This window comes from Natator depressus, chromosome 1, assembly GCF_965152275.1.
Source record: "Natator depressus isolate rNatDep1 chromosome 1, rNatDep2.hap1, whole genome shotgun sequence".
Taxonomy (NCBI): Eukaryota; Metazoa; Chordata; order Testudines; family Cheloniidae; genus Natator; species Natator depressus.
Genome location: NC_134234.1, coordinates 286,267,839 through 286,287,256, shown reverse-complemented (window position 1 = coordinate 286,287,256; position 19,418 = coordinate 286,267,839). Strand labels below are relative to the sequence as shown.

Below are 19,418 nucleotides of genomic sequence, written 5' to 3'. Positions count from 1 at the left end.
GGGTCTGAAGATGATGACCCTGGGATCTTGTTAGGTCCCAGGGACCAGCTGAATAATGGTATCTAAAGATGTCTTTGCTATCTGGGTATATCACATTGGTTTCACTGATGAAAGTATTAAAATCTGCGGCATCCTTGGACTTGACAATACTTATACATTGTTAAAGAAATGACAATAATATACTTCAAGAACCAAGGGGTAGATCCTCTGCTGGTGTAAATTGCCATAGCTCCGTTTAAATCAGTTTATTGAAGTGAAGGGAACTGTGCCACCAAATAGTCAATTGTAGCTCCAAGATTGACAATTCAAATCCAGTACCAGGATGGTAGTGAGTATGTGGGAAATGGATTTGTTCCCAGTCCATTTCCCCATGGAGAGAGATCCACATGATAAAAACTACTACCACAATTGGCACTGATTGGCAGCTTTGGGGCAGCATCAGCAGACAGGCTGAGGATTTTAATAGGCATGGAGACTGAACTCCCATCTCACTGCTAGAGATGGTCCCTCCAAGTCACAGTTGAAACATGTTGATGGGCCCCTGTGGGAAAGTTTGTTCCACTAGTGCTATACCTGTTCTGTACATGGAGGATTTTAGTCCCCAGAACAGTCAGTCCAGCAGGTTTCATGACTGTTAAATTCACATGAAAGGAAAAAAAAGATATTTATTTTTAAAATACTGGCAATGCATCTTGTGCAAACAGAAGCTCTGGCCAAACTGAAACAATGCAATAGTAAGATCCTCATTTCCAATGATTGCCAAACCCTTTCTGATTTTGCTAATCATGATTAATGGGCTAATATATAGTTTTAACACACTAATTCTGAGTCTGTCACTCTGGTAAAATCGGAAGTTCTGATGGAAATTAGAAGCTAGTTTGTCCTGGTTCCAGTTCAGCATGGACAGATGTCTATTAAAAATAAATTGGTGCATTTTTCAGCCCTCTGCTCAAGGAGAGGCCTGTGTGACTGACCTAGTGTAGAGACTGAATTGCCTCTCGCTATTGAAGGAAGAATCTAAGAGATGGGGGACTCACTAAGGCCAAGGTTAATGTTAACCTTCGTATTGTAGCAGGTATATGTACCCTATAAGAGTAAAAAACCCTGTGCAGGGCTATGTTCAGCTCTAAACAAATACAAAGTAAAATCATATTGGCAATACTTTCCAAATTTTCACAGTGCCCCACCTCCTGTCATGCTCCCACCTTCAATTCCTAAAATGATAGAACCAGTTTCCAGATTTCTATTATTTTAGCAGTAGTTACTGATTTAGGAATTAACAGTAAGAAAGGAGGTGGGATGAGGGAAAGCTTTTACCATACTTTTCCTCTCTGTTTTTGACTTGAAGATACACTATAGTGTTAGAGGAATTCAGTTTCCACTAGGGTCTGTCCTACAAATCATCACAAGAAACAGCATCAAGACTGTTTGATTGGTGAGTGATCACTGATGTAATGATTTGTTTTTGTTGTTTAAGACTATGTAATTTTTTTTAACCTTTTCTTTCAGACAAAGGGCCAGTTACCAGTCTTCTCCCCTCTCAGGTAAACCATTCTCCAGTGATAAACCACCTTCTTTTAGGAAAGAAGATGAGAGCGACTAATAGAGCTGCCAAGAATGCGGTCATTCATATCCCAAGTCACACAGGGGGCAAAATGTCACCCATTCCCCATGAAGATCTTAAAACAAAACTCAACTCTCCCTGGCGCACCCACATCCGAGTACATCGAAAGAACATAGCTAGAGCCAAATGCCAGCTGGGCTATGGGGATACCATAGGACTCATAGAAGAGCAGCGTGAAGTCTGCAAACCAAATAGCTGCAGTGCAAAGGAGGACCCTCCAAGCAATTCTGATTTGGGGGAAAGAGAGGGAAGTGGCTTGGATAACAGGACTATTCGGAAAGTTGATGGACAGTCAACTGAGCCACTTTACAAGGACACCAACGCAAATATGTCAGTTGTTCAGCTGAAATTAGAAGCACTAGAACTCACGCAAAATAACAAACCTGATGCTGAGCCAATGACCGATCAGTCCTGCCCAACACACTTATCAGAATCACCTAGTTTATCCAGTGACAGTGGAACATTGGCTAAATCTCCCCAACCCATCAATCCTAAATTACAAGTGTTTAGCCCTTTCCCCAGCGTCAAACCTCTTCGAAAGTCAACTGCAGCCCGCAATTTAGGTTTGTATGGCCCAACTGAAAGAACTCCAACGGTGCACTTCCCACAAATGAGTAGAAGTTTCAACAAGTCTGCCAACGGGAACAGCGGGACTAAAAAACGATGATGTACCGTCAGCACTTTATATTTCTGGGGGAAAAATGTATTGATTGTTGTGTGTGTATATGTGTCCAAAAGAGTTTCTAAATAGTTTAATTCTTTAAATGAAATAATGGGGACAAAGTGATTAACAGATGTATAAATATGTATCCTTGAAAATTGTGCTCTTGGAATGTATGGATAGATTAGGGAAGATGCACTGTGGCACACCATGTAGATTATAATGGTTCTGTGATAAAATAAACATTGATTTGCAATGTGAAGTATGCTTCTACTTTTTAAATCTAATGTAGGAGAAACTGTAGGGCTGCCTCCTTCCCCCCTTCAAAGGGTGCTCCATGTCCCTGTCAGGGCCCTGAAGATAACTTTTCCATCTTATTCACTTATACCCATCTACAAAGCATTCTGTATGACTACCTGCCTTATGGTTAAGTGGAACTGCCTTTAGATCTCATCAGAATGGCTCCCTAACTAGCTAGCGGAACTGCAATTAAACAACAAAAGGTCAGGCAGATATAGAAATCAAAAGCATCTCTTGCAGTGCAGAAAATTACCACTAATATATGGGACCAGCTGGATGGTGACTCCAAAACTCTTCAGCAGCATTTAATGTTTCTGTTCCTGTGGCAGGTCTTGTTCCTGTGGCAGGTTACTTCTTTTCAATTTTCAGTTTGAAGTTGGTCAGCTAAGCTAAAATAAGAAGAAAAACATACCCCTTCTCATGACATTGCAAATTGCTACTAAAAAGAAAAAAATCTGTGGCGAGTCAGAGTAATAAGATTAAGGATCTATAGAGAGAGTTGTTCATTTATTGGTAAACTTCTTGGCTACAGTGGATTTAAAAAGTAAAATCTGTAGTTTCTTGCCATTTTAAGGTAAGTTAAATTTAACATTATCTGTTGACAGTGGGCAGAATTTTCAAAAGTGTTCCAGTGACTTAGGAACTTACGCCCCACTTGCAAAAGTGATTTAGAAACCTAAGTCTCATTGGAAGTCAACCCACCACCCATTTAAGCGAGTGGACCCACTCCAATTGACTAAAATGGATTCAGAAACAGGCCTGTGTATAGGGTATGGAAGTTTAAGATTAACTATTAATTCCATTCTAATTTCTTTTGCCAATTGCTCATAATTTTTTCTCAAATGCCCAGAATATTGTCTCTTTTCCGCAGTTGTGAAACTTTCAAAGCTTGTAAGTTCCTTAAGCCAAATAACTCTGGATTTCTTTACATATATATTCAAACAGACAAACAGGGAAACTAAATGTAAAACACTAGGGATAATTCAATTTCAAGGTTGAAAACTCAAGCACTCAACTTCCAAAAAATTCAGATTGCTCCTATAATGTTGACTCTACCATTATGAATATATTGGCCCTGGTTCCCCACTATGTTGCTTCAGAGTTGCACATGCATGAAATGGAAGTAATGCAGCAGTGAATCAGCTCCAGTGTGTATAGTATTTGTCTCTTCTTATAGTCTTTAAATGTAAACTTTAATATATCATTGTTTATTAATGTATCCCATAAAATACATAGGCTGTACTATAGGAATTAATGTATACCATAAATTTATATAGGCTGTACAGTATGCCCTGCTGTGAGGGCAATTTTATCTTGTTCGTGTATTTTATATGGGTATGGGTGTAATATAAATATACAAATATGTATATTATAAATTTTAAACAGATGGAGATCAATCCTTGCCCCCTGCCTCATTTTCAGGGCTATGTAGGATATTTACCAATGATTACCTATGAGGTTGAATAAAATTTTTTAAAATGCAGAATTTAGTCATTGATCAGGGACTGTACTTGGAAGTTTTTAAAAGAAGTGTAAACCAAGGAGGAAACCTTACTGTGAATCAGACTCCAAGTGACTCAAACTCCCATTCATTACTGTGAATCAAATTCCCAGTATTAGTGTACTAGAGGGAGGGAGAGAGAGAGAGAGAGAGACCCAGTAAAAAAGAAAAGGACTGACATCCTAAAGCACAATGATAAAATGTCAAAAGTGTGTGCATTTTCAGCACATAATATGACTTTAAAAGATTTAACAGCTGGTCAACTGTAGCTAGATGGCAGTAAGGGTAAGAAATGCCATAAAAGAAAACTAATGCCAGAGTGTCACATGTAACCAGTATTTGATAATGCACAATCTGGGGCACCTGTTCCTTTAATAATGGAGCACTTTTCTCTTCTCAGTATGAAGATTTTGAGTAATCAAAGTAACTAAACACATTTAGTTCTGCTGCAGCCTGAAACATTCTACCCATAAATCTGGCACAAATTCCTCACTTCCTGCCATGCCTTCTACCACCTTACTGAACAGTTATTAGCAGTATCTCAGCAGTGTAGTGATTCAAAGGACCTTTGGCACTGTAACCTTAAATTCAACTTCCTGAATGCTACACTAGTGGCATCAAATTTAAATATCATTCTGCCCGGAGAAGTGCTCAGAAGAGGGCCAGAGACACAGAGAGATTCCATAAGATGTCTGTCCTGGGGTTTCCAATATAGAATCTGTTAAGGGGAGTACTGTGGAATCCTGCAGTGTTTGGAGATAAGGCCTTATAGCAGTGGACCTTGGGATTCATAACGGCAGGAGTTATCCATGTGGACAGCTGTGTCTCTGGTCCCACCAGAACCCTGACAGCTTGCTATCTGCAGGAGATGTGCTATTTGCAGGGTTTGGCTGTGTTTGTGCAGTAACAGCCACAAAGAGGACCAAGGTAGAGCTATTCATTCCAGGATGCACTGCATGGAACACCAGCGTCTCCGCAGATTCATTTCTGTCCCTGCTCTGTACGTAGGAATTGCAAATACGGATAAAATGCTATGCACTTCACATTCCATCAGGCTTCCTCTTATTAATGCTTTTTTCCCCAGTAGACAATTAGATCAATTTTTTTTCAAGATCTTACAGGGTTTTTATTAGAATACAACATATCCAGTGTGTCATTAAGGTCAGACTAATCATTACTACTGGGATTGCTTTTAAAAGTGCAGGAGACTTGGAATTTACTAAATAGAAGCTCCCCAGAGATGGGTCTGTGGATTAAATTTGAGGAGTTATACAATGTCCACTAGGAGCTGTTAATCGTTCAAAAGAGCTCAGCCCTTTGTTGATGAGAGAAATCTATTTTCATACTTGCTTGTTGGAAGCAATTGATTTTTGTCCTCAAACAGAATTAGATGTATAATTATAATTGTGTATCATCAACAGAAAACTGAAATGCATTCAAAATAATGAATATGAATGGCAATGAACTGGACTTCTTTCTTGATGTCTGATACATGGGTAACAGAAACTCAGGGGAAAAATACATTCACCTGCAATGGTATTTTCATTGGAACTATTTCCTTTTCAGATACAAGTTAATAAAATGTGTTCTTAAAAGCAATTTTAAAGTGAACATTTCAATATAAACTTTATTGAACTCTTCTTAACATTAATAAAAAATTAAATAATTCTGATAGTGAGAATTCGATGCTTTCACCAAAATGCAGAATTACTCGAAGTGTATTACTGTAGTAAAAAGAAAAGGAGTACTTGTGGCACCTTAGAGACTAACCAGTTTATTTGAGCATGAGCTTTCGTGAGCTACAGCTCACTTCATCGGATGCATAGCATATCGTGGAAACTGCAGAAGCTTCTGCAGTTTCCACGATATGCTATGCATCCGATGAAGTGAGCTGTAGCTCACGAAAGCTCATGCTCAAATAAACTGGTTAGTCTCTAAGGTGCCACAAGTACTGTAGTGAGTTGTCTCATGCTCTTTTAAGGATAACAATCACCTGGTTTAATTGGAAGAGGCCAAACTCATCCTGGGTGTGACTTCATTGACTTAAATGGCATTACAGCACCGATGAATGTGGTCCAAGATGTCTTCAGTATCCAACAAAGATAAATCACTGCATATTGTGCCATGTGATCACAATAATAATAATTAGCCCTCCAGGTACTTAATGTAATGCTGTTACTGTACCACCCAGTATTAAAACTCAGCCCAAAAAGCATCCTGCTCTTGCCAACCCTTGGCTCGTTTTTGTTCTTCACACTTCTCTTGTTGTAGGAAGGTTTATGCAAATAAGTGGGTCTTGCACTGAGCTCTGAAAGTGATCTGGTTTGAGCTCTTTCTGATCTTCCAACCTAGCTCCCACCACCGTAAATACTCTGCCTCTGGCTCCCTCTAGTTTCTCCCTCAGCATCCTCTAGCTTTCTTGTTGGGCCATGAATGGGAAAGGCAGCAACTAAGAGAGCCTGCTTCCAGCTACTAAGGCCTCATAGAGTGGCCGTAAGACTTCAAAGTGGATCTGGAAGTGAACAGGGACCTAACACTGGGAATGGGGTTAATGATACCTCCCCAGAATAGATCCAGGATACCTTAGAGTAGCTCATCTATTGCCCCTTTCTGGGTTTACCATAGGTTCCCTTTAATTGACTCATTTATCTGTTTTTGTAAGGTGAAAGGAAATTGCCAGTGTTTTGCAGGAAACACTTTTAGGAGAAACTTCCCAGCACAGTTTAGACCTGCTACCAAGAGGGCTAATGTCATGGATGTTGAGGGCTGTCCTGTGCAGAATGGGGGTGAGGGTGGGGGCAAGGACACAATCTGGCATTATCTTTTATGTGGATTCCAGGCCAACGCCAATCAGAACCATTGTATACACCACCTTCACAGAGGGCTTCCTGTCTTGAAATAGTTTGGATTCCAACATAAAGATGCCTGGAATCGTCATTGTAAATTTCTCAGAGTCCTGATACCTGAAGAGATCCATAATCTCTCTTTCATGTCACACATATAAACAAGATTAATGGCAGGAAAGTCAGATAGGGGAAGATTAGACTGAGTATCTGGAAGACTTTTTGACTGTGAGTTTTATCAAGCCGTGGAATGTCCCTTGAAACTCTTAAAGAAACTAGAAAATAGCCTGTGCTCAACAGGGGAGGGATTCGATGGTCTATATGATTTCTCCCATTACTTATTTCAGTAATTCAAGGAGCCTGTAGACTCCTCATAGTCTCCATTGTCCTGCTACAGTCACTCCTGCTTTACCTGACTCAATCTGTGCCATAGAATTAGTGAGACTTTCCCCATCTTTATTTTCTTTCCCCTCCTGAGTAATGGAATTAGGTACACTTTAGGTAGTAATAAACCAAATGCTTGTTCTGAACAGTTGCTTGCTTATGAGAATTCTTATGAGATCAGGCTTTTAAGTCTGTGGAACTGTGTTTTGTCCAGATAAAGCTTTGTCTTCCTAGTTGGTTTTAAGATTGCAATTTTTAGTCTTCTATGGCAAATAAATTCCCGAGCAATCTGTACAAAAAGCACCTGTGTTAACTCAAAATGCTTCATTCTGAAGAGGTGACCCCAATGAAAAGTGACCTTTTTTTCATTAAACGTCTTTACAAATGTGAGTGGCTAATAAATGTTAAGACCAGGACTCCCTGAATGCAGAGTTTGCAACGTGAATGAGAATGATTCAGTATGTTCTGTCTCCCTTGCTCCTTTGCCAGAGAGATGCTGCTTCAGCTTCAGCTAGAGCAACAGCAGCATCCAATGGTCCCAGGGTTCACCACAGGTTTTAAAAAATATTTGTTACCTTTCGAAATATCTTTTTGATAAACCTATATTTGTTTCCATAAATAAGGAGGGAGTGCGTGGAAGGGGTGATGTCAGTTAAGGTGAGAAGGACTTTTGAAGGGCAAGGCAAATCTCCTGCTTGTCTGTGTTCCCCTCTTGGATGAAACTTCTGTAGGCAGAAAAGAGAAGGACCAAAAAGATCAGCTGATTCTGTGGGCTGCTCATTTTGCTATGCGATCATCTCAAGAGAGCCTCGTGCCACCAGAGTTGCACCCTCAGCCAATTTTCAGCTACTCAAAAGTCTACCCTGAGGATGGCTCTGTTGCATAATCCCTGTTTTTTCTTTGCTGGATGAGGAGGGCTCAAGTCTTTTTTTCTTGAATCAGTATAGTCAAGTAGTAGAACAACTTAGATCGACACCAAGTAGATTTGTTCAAGCAGTAAAGGCTTTGAAAGGGCAATAAAAATGACTATGAAAAAGTGAAATGACACTAAAAATAAGTCTAGATTACACTTACTAAACAGTTCTTGCACAATTAATGTATATTGTGTAATAAGCAGTTTTATTACTATATGGTGCAAAGGCATTGCTTCCTTTCTCCTATAGCTCTTAAACAGAAATCTTAACATAGGAAAGGACTCTCTTCAAATGTCCCATTTTCCTACTATGCTACATGCTTTCAAGAAAATTTTTGACTTGCCTAGATGTTGCCCAAATTTCAGGGGGTTGCCGTTTTGTGATGTCATTTCCTGACTGTTTAACCATATGGTCACTCCCAGAACACTACAGCAAAAGAGGAGAGGACAATTTAAAATGGTATGCTTCAGTTATGAGACTTTGTTGCCAGGACAAACCAAAAAGAGACAGAGCACCTAGATATTGGTCAGAATGAGGCATGATCCATCTAGTATAAGTTTTGAGTTTGATCCTCTGTGTCCATTTGTCAGCAGTAGCCTTTCCTTACCCGGTGCTTGGCTGCAACACAGCATGATGCCATCACTTTTCTTTCTCCCAGATAGATTTTCCTTCTTGCTCATTGATGAGACATCTATTATGATTTCTGATCATTTGAAACATTATTTTTCTCACAATCTCTCACTTTTCAGACACTGAAGAAGTCTCTGTTTCACTCTACCCTCTGTCACACACTCATCCCTCTTTAGGTTTGGACTATGCTTTGTGTCCCACCAATGTCCACCTCTAATTTATACTAACCGATAATATATTTGCTGAGAGTTTTCCTTAGTTATGCACATTTCACTGTGTGTGCGTGTGCGGGGGACGGGGATCTGCTAATTTGATAGCTCAGTGCAGGAATCTAGAACAGTTTAACTTGATGGTGGCGACAGCTTCGTTCACAGCAGCTCAGTAGCAACATTTCCCATTTCACTCAATGAAAAATAAATAAAATGGAGACACAGACAAGTGAAGGACAAAAAGTACAATAAACGGATTAAGATGAAAGACACTGAAATGGTAAATGTCAGGATGCACTCAGGCCTTTGCTTCAGCGTTCCCACTGAATTGTCGTTTTGTTGCAAGGTGCTTTATAGGAAACCCCCTGTATTTGTAATTCAGTGCCTCCACCTGGATTCCAGAGTTACCCTGTTAGTGTCAATAACCACAGCAGGATTGAAGTGACATTCCTGATACAAAGCCACATATCCCAAACCTCCGTTGTCTTCTTTCCTTTGATCTCTCACCTGTAATATAGGTGCAACTCAATGGTCATAATTTGCTTTCACTCTTATGAATTATTTGTAAAGTGTCAGAAATGTTGCTTTCCAGGACAGGACCCTGCCTGGAGGAGTTTGCACTCTGATTCAGACATAGCACAGGAAAGGATGGTAACTTCTGCACTGCTGCCTTCAGAGATGGGTGGCCAGAGAGTGGCAGCTGCTGACTGAGGGCCCAGCTCTGCAGGCAGCAGCTCGGAGTAAGGGTGGCAATACCATACCATGCCATCCTTACTTCTGCGCTGCTGCTGGCAGTGGCTCTGCCTTCAGAGCTGGACTCCCAGCCAGCAGCCACCACTCTCCAGCTGCCCAGCTCTGAAGGCAGCGCTGCCGTCAGCAGCAGCACAGGAGTTTGGGTAGTAGAACTGCAACACCCCCCTACAATAACCTTGCAACCCCCCCACAACTCCTTTTTGGGTCAGGACCCCTAGAATTACAAAGCTGTGAAATTTGAGAGTTAAATAGCTGAAATCATGAAATTTACGATTTAAAAAATCCTGTGACCATGCAATTGACCAAAATGGACCCTGAATTTGGTAGGGCCTTAGTTATAATTGAATTAGGATCAAGGGAACAAAATCAGACAAAGATTGCAGAAGTGGAAGCCAAAGATGGGAATGCTAATCACCAGCAGTGACTCTTGAGGGTGGTATAAAATGTCAAGGAAGTTATTATGGTGGGAGAGGGCAGTGTGAACAAAATTTGGAATTGCTTGTAGGAGAAGACTAGGAGTCCAATCTGACTTCATTACAATCAGTGGAAAAACTCTCATTAACTCTATTAGGAGTTGGATGGGACCCCAGGAGAGCACAGTAGGCCAAAAGCTGGGGAGTAAGAGAAGACTAGCAATAAGGTGTAGATAGTGGCAGAGGGGAGAGATAGGTGTAGATAGGTCCTTCAGGGGGAGAACAAAGAGTCTGAGTCTCATACAGTTAGGAGATCGGAATACAGTGGAGGGAGTGCTATTCCCCTGTTTTGACCCTCTGTGCATTATGCTGGACCTCTGACCTACACTGCAAACTCTCTCACAGGTTCAATGGCTTCTGAACCTTCCTTGCTTTGGATCTGCTCATGACATGGTATTAGTCTTTGAAGAATCCCACTTGAAACACTAATAGGTGGAGGAAGGATTGTATCCCTGAATCACATTGTGATGAAGTGTTGATCCTGAACTGATGAAGTGCTGATCATGAGTTGATGCTTGCTTCAAGTGTTGATCCATGCTTCAGCTGGCACTATGGCTGCAGAAATGTCAGCAATCATTCAAAAACATTCTTTCAACCCTGAGAAGAAATCTACTCATCCGCTGCCCTCTGCCGATAATAGTTTATATATTATAATTAAATGAAGACAGAGGAAGGGGGAGAGAGAGAAAGCGAGAGTTCCTTTTATTCCAAAAGATCCTGAAGCATGTCACAAAGTATACACTTCTAGTACAGCACATCTCAGAGATAGAAGGCAGCAACAAATCAGCACACAATATGCTACACAACAGTAGTTTTGGGAGAGCAATTCTGGCCAAGGACAGTGAGGCTCAGGCTTCATCATCAGCATTTCTGGACCAGTTCCTGATCCAAGACATCCACAGTGCAGCAACCTGGTCATCAGGGCATACTTTCTTCTCACACTACGCCATCACCCAGCAGGCTCAAGATGATTTGGGTTTGGGAGAGCAGTGCTGCAATCCGCATGTCCATTAACTCTGAGCCCACCTCCTTGGGTACTGCCTGAGAGTCACCTACCGTGGAATAGACATGAGCAAGCACTCAAAGAAGAAAAAAATGGTTACTAACCTTTCCATATCTGTTGTTCTTCAAGATGTGTTGCTCATGTTCATTCCACGACCCACCCTCTTGCCCCTCTACTATTGGAGTTAGCTGGCAAGAAGGAACTGAGAAGGTGCAGTGCGGGCTGGGCCCCTTACACCGGTGTATGACTGCACGGCACCAGAGAATGCTAGAGCCAGTCTGACAGATACCACTGAGGGAAAAAAATCTCTGTATCTCAACGGTACATGCAGTGCGCACACACCTAACGTGGAATGGACATGAGCAATGCATCTCAAAGAACAACCGTTACTGAAAGAGTAGTTTTTTAAAGTGTAAATAATGGTAATTTTCCTGCCTGATCACTAGATGCCACTGTTGCTCTACACAAAAATTGCTGAAGGGGCGGCTCCATCCAAGAGTAACACTGTGATTCTTGGGGAAGGACGTATGGAAATAACACAGGTGGTTGGGACATTTCTGCCGCCTAGATCCTCAACTCTGCAGGAAACAGCTTTCAAAACAATCATGGTCCCTTCTTTTCAAGTTGCAGCCTCTGAGGTCTATGTGAGTCTTGCTATTGAAAAGGGCCACTAAACCTGAGCATTTTGGGGATGACAGGATGAAGACAGTCTAACAGCTTACATACCAAAGAAAGGATGTCTTCAGTGCTTTACATTTTATACTAGGTAGAAAGATAACCAGATGCCCCTGAAGGGTGGAGGACCCAAAGCAGCTTTTTATCTTTGGAGGATTAGCTTGCAAACCTGATTTAGGTCACAAGTAAAATAAGCTTGGTAGATTCAACTCGATGCCCAGTGGATACTCAGGTTGTCTTTTACTTAAGAGGGGCTCAGCTATGGAATAGCTGGTATACTGCAGGAGATGAAGGGTTACTGTCAATTAAGGGGTACTGACAGGTACATAGCGACACACAGTGCCTGCTAACAGCTTGCCTGACCTGAGTCTCTATGACGAGCATTAAAACTGACCAACTTCACCCTGAAGGGTAAAAGAATTTTTTAAAAAGTTCTATGAATGCTAAACGTTGCTTAAATAATACCTAAGCTTATATATTTGTCCTGACAGTGCTTCCATGGGAAAACCTGGGACTTTGCTTTTTTTCTCCCCCCTGCCCTGAAGGGGCTGGATCCCTTCATGTACACCTGCCTTAAAACTTACACCTTAAGTGTCAGCAGTTTAAAACGATCTATCACAAATCTCCCTCCCACTGGAATAAATGCTCAGCCCTGCAATGAACAATTCTCCCCTCTACCCCATTTTCAAATGTCTGGGGGGGGGGCAAGGGTGATCCTTGCAATGGGCCCTGAAAGACAAGAGATTTGGGCTATTTTGGACCAAGGAAAAGATTGAATTTGTTGTTTTGTTTTGGGTGAGCTACAGTGGTTGCTGCCTGCGGTGTGAGGTTTGCTAGGGGTAATTGCAGGGTGAAGTAGACAGGAAATTTCTGTTCTAATCTGTTTTGAATATACTGACTTTTGCAATGGTGCCATTTTCCTTCCAGAACTTAATATTTATGGCATTTAACTGTTATGTTTATTATCTTAAAGTAAGTATTGTTGATCTGTACTGCATGTGTTGTTCTTTACATTATAATGAGAGCTAGTGTTCAACCATTACATTATTTTGATTCAGACGTTGCACAACACAAACAATGAAATCCTGTAACAGGCTGCAGTCTGCCATAGTCTGGTCTGCTCCTTGAAGTCCAGAACTCTGCCTTCCAAAATGGAGGATGACGTTTTGTCTCTGAAGCCTCACCCCCACATTCTTGCTGGCCAATGGCAGCTGCTCCCCACACACATGAGTTCCGTATTCACTGAATATTGGAAACAAATAATTTCAATAGTTCTTACGAAAAATAAATGGTAAAAGGACAGTTCTGATGTGCACAGTGCTTGTTTTGTTTCAGTGCTCACAAGAGGTGTTGCTTATACTCATGCAGGACAGAACTGCAGTCAAGAAAATGTATCCTGTTTCTCAGCACCCATTTTCCCTAAGAAAAATCAAGTAAGGGGTAGTGTAGATATGTGCCACTTTCATTCCACTTAAGCCCTCAAATAGGCCTTAAGGAACAAATAGCCCTTGTGCTGTCAGTATTAAGCGAATCAGAACATTTTTGACCAAATTTTGGTGACATAGGCTGTTTCATCAAAGCTAAAATATCTTGCAGAGACATTTAGTTCAACTAAGACTTCATCGAAAAGGCTTGTTTGTTTGGGTGATGAGGGGTGAGAGAGAGAAAGAGAGACAGAGAAAGTTTGAAAGGTTTTGTTTTGGTTTTATTGTGGATCAAAAACAATTTTTAAAACATTGAGTTACCACAAAATGGAATTGCTGTCCTCAGGTCAGTTCTATTCAGTATAGAACTTCAAAAGGATTCTCTGCAGATGGATGAGTTTCACCCACACAAAGTAAGATTTTGGATCTAACGTTGGACTCAGTGGACAAAATCTAAAGGTAAATTAGCAGCAGGGAAAATGTGACTTTAAAATTAGCGGTGAATTGCACAAATCCTTGTCAAGAGCAGCAGTGGAGACTAAGGGCCTGGCTACACTTGCAGATGTAGAGCACTTTGAGTTAAACCCGCCTTCGGAGAGCGCAGTAGGGAAAGCGCTGCAGTCTGTCCACACTGACAGCTGCAAGCGCACTGGCGTGGCCACATTTGCAACACTTGCAGCAGCATTGGGAGCGGTGCATTATGGGGAGCGGTGCATTATGGGCAGCTGTCCCACAGAGCACCTCTTCCCATTCTGGCGCTGTGGCTTGTGGGAAGGAGGCAGGGGGTGCGGGGCATTCTGGGTCCTGTCCCAACGCCCCATGATATATTGGTTTGCATCCCAGCAATCCCTGTGCTTCCGTCCACATTTGGCACCATCTTTCAATGTTTATTGTACTGCGTGCTCTGTCTTCCCTTTCGGTCTGCGGGAATGGCGCCCGAACTGCTGAGGAGTATGCTGACAAGTCTCGCCAGCACGTCACGTTTGGCAGTCGAGTTATTCCTTATGATCCAAAGTGACAGTGAGGGCTCTGACGATGATATAGACTCGAGTAACGCATATGACACAAGTTTGCTTGTGGCATTCACGGACAGGCTCACCACCGTGGAACGCCGCTTTTGGGCTCAGGAAACAAGCACTGGGTGATGGGATCACATCGTCATGCAAGTCTGGGATGAAGACCAGTGGCTGCAGAGCTTTCGGATGAGAAAAGCCACTTTCATGGGACTGTGTGAGGAGCTCGCTCCCACCCTGTGGCACAAGGACACGAGATTGAGAGCTGCCCTGATGGTGGAGAAGTGGGTGGCTATTGAAATCTGGAAGCTGGCAACTCCAGACAGCTACCGATTGGTCGCTAACCAGTTTGGAGTGGGAAAGTTGACCGCTGGAATCGTGTTGATGCAAGTTTGTAGGGTCAATAATCAAATCCTGCTCAGAAGAACCGTGACTCTGGGCAATGTGCGTGACATTGTGGCTGGCTTTGCACAAATGGGTTTCCCTAACTGCGGAGGGGCTATAGATGGCACACATATTCCAATTCTGGCACCAGCCCATCTAGCCTCCGAGTACGTTAATCGGAAGGGGTATTTCTCTATGGTTCTCCAGGTGCTTGTGGATCACTGTGGATGTTTCACTGACATTAACACAGGCTGGCCCGGAAAGGTGCATGATGCACGCATCTTTCGGAACACTGGCCTGTTCAGGAAGCTGCAAGCCGGGACATTTTTCCCAGACCAGAAGATCACCATAAGGGAAGTCAAAATGCCAATTGTGATCCTTGGAGACACCGCTTACCCTTTAATGCTGCGGCTCATGAAACTCTACACAGGGAGCCTTGACAGCAACAAGGAGCGGTTCAACAACAGGCTGAGCCGGTGCAGAATGACTGTGGAGTGTGCTTTTGGCTGTTTAAAGGGCTGCTGGTGCTCTCTGTATGGGAAGCTGGACCTGGCTGATGACAGCATCCCCGTGGTTATATCCGCGTGCTGTACCCTCCCTAACATTTGTGAAGGGAAGGGTGAATGATTCACTAGGCATGGAACTCAGAGGTTCAACACCTGGAGGCTGAATTTGAACAGCAAGAGAGCAGGGCTATTAGAGGGGCCCAGTGCAGGGCTGCAAGGATTAGGGATGCCTTGAGGGAGCAATCTGAGACTGAAAGCCACCAGTAATGTCTGGTGCCCTGCACAGGAGTGAAGTGCAGTGGTTCCAATGTTAGTAGGACTCTGTGTTTGCTACGCTGACTTGCGGTGCCTGTTTCTTTCCTGGGCTAAGGTATCTTTTACTTTATGCAATAATAAAGAATGTTTTCAAAGCCAAAAAATCCATTTATTGAAAAGAAAATTAATTTATTGAAAAGAAATACAGTTGCTTAGGAAACAGAAAGGGGAAGGGGGGTAGGGTGGGAAACGGTACAATCACAGATTTGTGTATGTCCTGGTATCATACTCAGCCTTCCTGTCTGGAGTGCGGTGCAATGAGTGCTGCACTTCAGGATGGCTGTACTGCATGGTGATGGGGGTTGAGTGCAGTGGGTAAGGGTCGTAGTTTTCAGGGCTGGGTGGTGAAGCTACAGGTGTTGGAGGCAGCTGGTGGCGGTAAGAACCTGGATATTGGGGAAAGTGGGTTGGAGGTGATATGGGGGCACAAGGGAAAGAGTTTTGGGACAAGGGCTGCAGGAGGGGTGGGCGCGGTAGTGCTCCACCTGCATGGCTACAAGCGCCTGGATAGAGTCCGCTTGGCGCTCCATTATGCTTATCAGCCGCTCCGTGCTTTGCTGCCGGAGCACCATGCTTTTGTGCCAGCGCTCCTCGTTCTGCTGGCAGATCCTCCTTTCACTGTCCCGCCACTCCTGCACTTTTTGATTTTCATTACTTGAATGCTGCATTACTTCATGCAACATGTCTTCCTTGCTACTACGTAGCCTCTTTCTGATTCTTTGGAGTCTTTTAGAAGGTGATAGCACAGATGGCTGAGATCTCAAGGTTGCATCTGTAAAGGCAAAATGCAGCACTTAACAGAGGCATCATTGTTCACACCAGACAGAGCAATGATTCCCCGGTACTTAAGGGCAAGCACAGTCTACACAATACCATAATCTCCCTGTCCCAAAGTGAGCGCACATAACCCACGGGAGCCCCAAAATGGTGAGTAAGCACAGGGTCAAGCATGACTGATTGTTTCACGGCTGTACTGTCCTCTGGGTTTCTGTGCCTTGGGGAGAGCCAACAGTGGCAGGGGGCCCCTATACTGAACAGTGTCCCCATATTTTCCACAGGAGTTCGTCCTGGAAGATTCCTCACTGCTGAGGGTGACCTGGGAAGCAAGGGAGGGTCTTCTACTGCGATGCAGCTTCCTCCCTGGCCCATATGCAGCTTGCCTGTGTGCAGCGATGGTCCCCCCACCCCTCACAGCACAGTGGCGCAGACAAGTTCGCCTTACTGGGACAAGGACCACAGTGACTCTCCCGAGAAACCTGCACAAGCACATTGCCCAAGTTCTGGATGAGACCTTTGAAGAGATCACTGAGGCCAATCACCGCGATGTGAGAGAGCACATCAACGCCCTATTCCGCATCTAGGCATGCATGCAGCCCTAACCCTCCTCGCCCCAAGAGCCCACACCGAATAACTTCCTTCCCAAAATAAAAGCCACTTACCGGGAGCCTCCTCTGGTGTTTGTCCTTCCCCAAGCACCAGCCGCCGCGACTGGCTACCTTCCTCCCGGCTCGAGAATAGCTCCTGGCTGCGTGCATCTAGGGATTCCAGGGTGTCTTCGTCCGCCTCAGCACCCTTGCTCCCACTTTGCTCCTCCTCCTCCTCCTGCCTTGTTGAACTGGGCTCTGAAGTGTCCATGATGGTACTCGGAGTGGAGGTGGGGCTGTCCCCAAGTATCGTGTCCAGCTCTTTGTAGAAATGGCAGATCGCAGGGGCAGCACCGGAGCGGCTGTTTGCCTTGCGGGCTTTGTGGTAGGCATTCCGCAGCTCCTTCATTTAACCCTGCACTGCATGGCCCCCGGTCATGGCCCCCTTCCATCATGTCCCTTGATATCTGTCTGAAGGTATCGTAATTCTTACAGCTGGAGCACAGCTGGGACTGGACAGCTTCCTACCAACGAACACTGATGAGGTCCAGCACCTCGCCATTGTTCCGTACTGGGGATCGCCTGGCGCGTAGAGGCGTGGTCACCTGGAAAGATTTGCTGAGAGCACTCCACACCTGGCTGAGCAAACAGGAAGGGGATTTTCAAAATTCCCAGAGAATTTAAAGGGCAGGTCTGATGGTTGGTCACCTGAGGGCAGGGCAGTAGAGTTCGAAGTGATGACCAGAGTGGCTAGAACAGGCATTGTGGGACACTTCTGGAGGCCGATCCGAGCACACTAACAGACCAAGGTGTCCACACTGGCACCACAGCACTCCAGTGGGGGTGCACAAAACGTTATTTCATTTGCCAAGGTGGAGTACCAGGAGCACTCTAGCCGCGAAGTCAGAGCGCTCTGCATGCCTTGCCAGCGTGGACAGGGAGTGAGCTAGGGCGCCTGGGGTTCCTTTAATGCGCTCTAACTCGCAAGTGTAGCCAAGCCCTAACTAGTACACTGTGTTCAAAAAGAACTAGTTAAAAGTACTAGCTAGCTAGCTTCTTAGCAGGAAATATTATACAGCTGTTATGGTTAAAAAGCTGTACTTGTTAGGCTGATGGGCTTCTTTCCAGCCTATAGTACTCCTGTGGTTCTTCCTTAGTTCCTCTTGGATTTGTTGAACTTATTGTGTTAAGTTTTGAAAACTCTGCCATCTACCAAAAGAAAAACTTCATAGAGAAAATTCAGTGCTCTACTGGGGGGTTGTCCTGGAGCTGTGCAAGTGGGCCGAGCAGGCCCTAAACATGATTTGTTACAAAGTTAGGTTTTGTGCGCTGTGTTGCACTGAGTGATACTCTTAGTGACAATTCAGAAAAGATAAACTATCCAGTTTAAGCAGTTCTGTTTCTAAGTCTACTTGTTTTCGCAGTTTCCCATGATGTGTCAGCAATCAGCATCTCTGTCGATGATCTACACTGAAATGGAAGCCTTTGCAACCATGTTCTAAATGGTGTATATCAAACTGACAAAAGCCAGAAAAGCTTATTCATTGCTGTGATGCATCGTAAAATAAAATCTAATATTCAGCTCACTCTCTCACATACACTAAGATGAGAAGTGACTGCTCACCTGCCCCACCCCACACAAACATAACTGAAAATGACTATTATTATTTTAATTTTTAACACATGTGACTGTGTTTCCCTGCGGTGTGTGCTATTGCCATCTGTGAAGTCTGAGGACAAGAATGCACACTCTTTTATGTTACATGATTGAAAAATGATGGGGAAGGAAAACATGAAGGTGGTTAATCTCTATATCCATAGGCATATATTCTATATACTGGAGCTATTAACCCTTTATGTCCCTCTCTACATCTAGATCTACATCTATAGATAATTTGCACTGTAAATAATGTCACTAAACCTTTTTGGTTTTTCTCACAATGGGTTTTCAGTCACATCATACAGCTTGTATGCTTGCCCTCAAAATTACATTCAGAAGGCCATCACCCTTTATACTAAGGTTCCTTTTGTATATTGTATATAAAGAGTTAAGATATGATTAACAGATGTTTTAAAAATTGCTAATTAATTGCACATAACCGTGGCTTATAATGATCAGTATATGGACACCTTCTACTGGTGTGTTTATAACTGTCTATAACACCTACTCCGTTTTTTGTAACATGCTTATAACAGCTACTAACCATTTGTAAGTGGAATGTTAGTTTAAAGAGTTATCCAGAAGGCAACAGGACGTACTGTGATGAACGAGACCTGAATGCCCGTTTGCAGTTTAGATGGTTTCTTTGCCCACCTTCTCAGTGTGTCCATTGTTTGATTGTTTTCAGGCCTTTATGTCCTATTTCCTGTATTTAGCCATCTTCCTCTGTGAGACGACTAGCTTCTCACTCAAGTATTTGAACAATTTATCTGTTATAATGC

General features: G+C 43.3%; 1 protein-coding gene across 7 annotated transcripts in view; it reads left to right on the top strand.

The window, feature by feature from the left end:
* TBC1D30 (TBC1 domain family member 30) overlaps positions 1–2,821 on the top strand; it is an 85,145-nt gene extending 82,324 nt beyond the window's left edge. For 3 of the 7 annotated variants that reach the window (XM_074942115.1, XM_074942114.1, XM_074942116.1), the window contains exons 12-13: positions 2–58; positions 1,510–2,797. In XM_074942115.1, coding sequence (XP_074798216.1) covers positions 2–58; positions 1,510–2,291 — 839 coding nt within the window. In that variant the 3' untranslated portion in view covers positions 2,292–2,797. Of the gene's footprint in view, position 1; positions 59–1,509 lie in introns of all 7 variants that reach the window. The other 4 variants (XM_074942109.1, XM_074942111.1, XM_074942110.1 and 1 more) reach the window with 4 other exon arrangements.
* Positions 2,822–19,418: the final 16,597 nt, after the last annotated feature.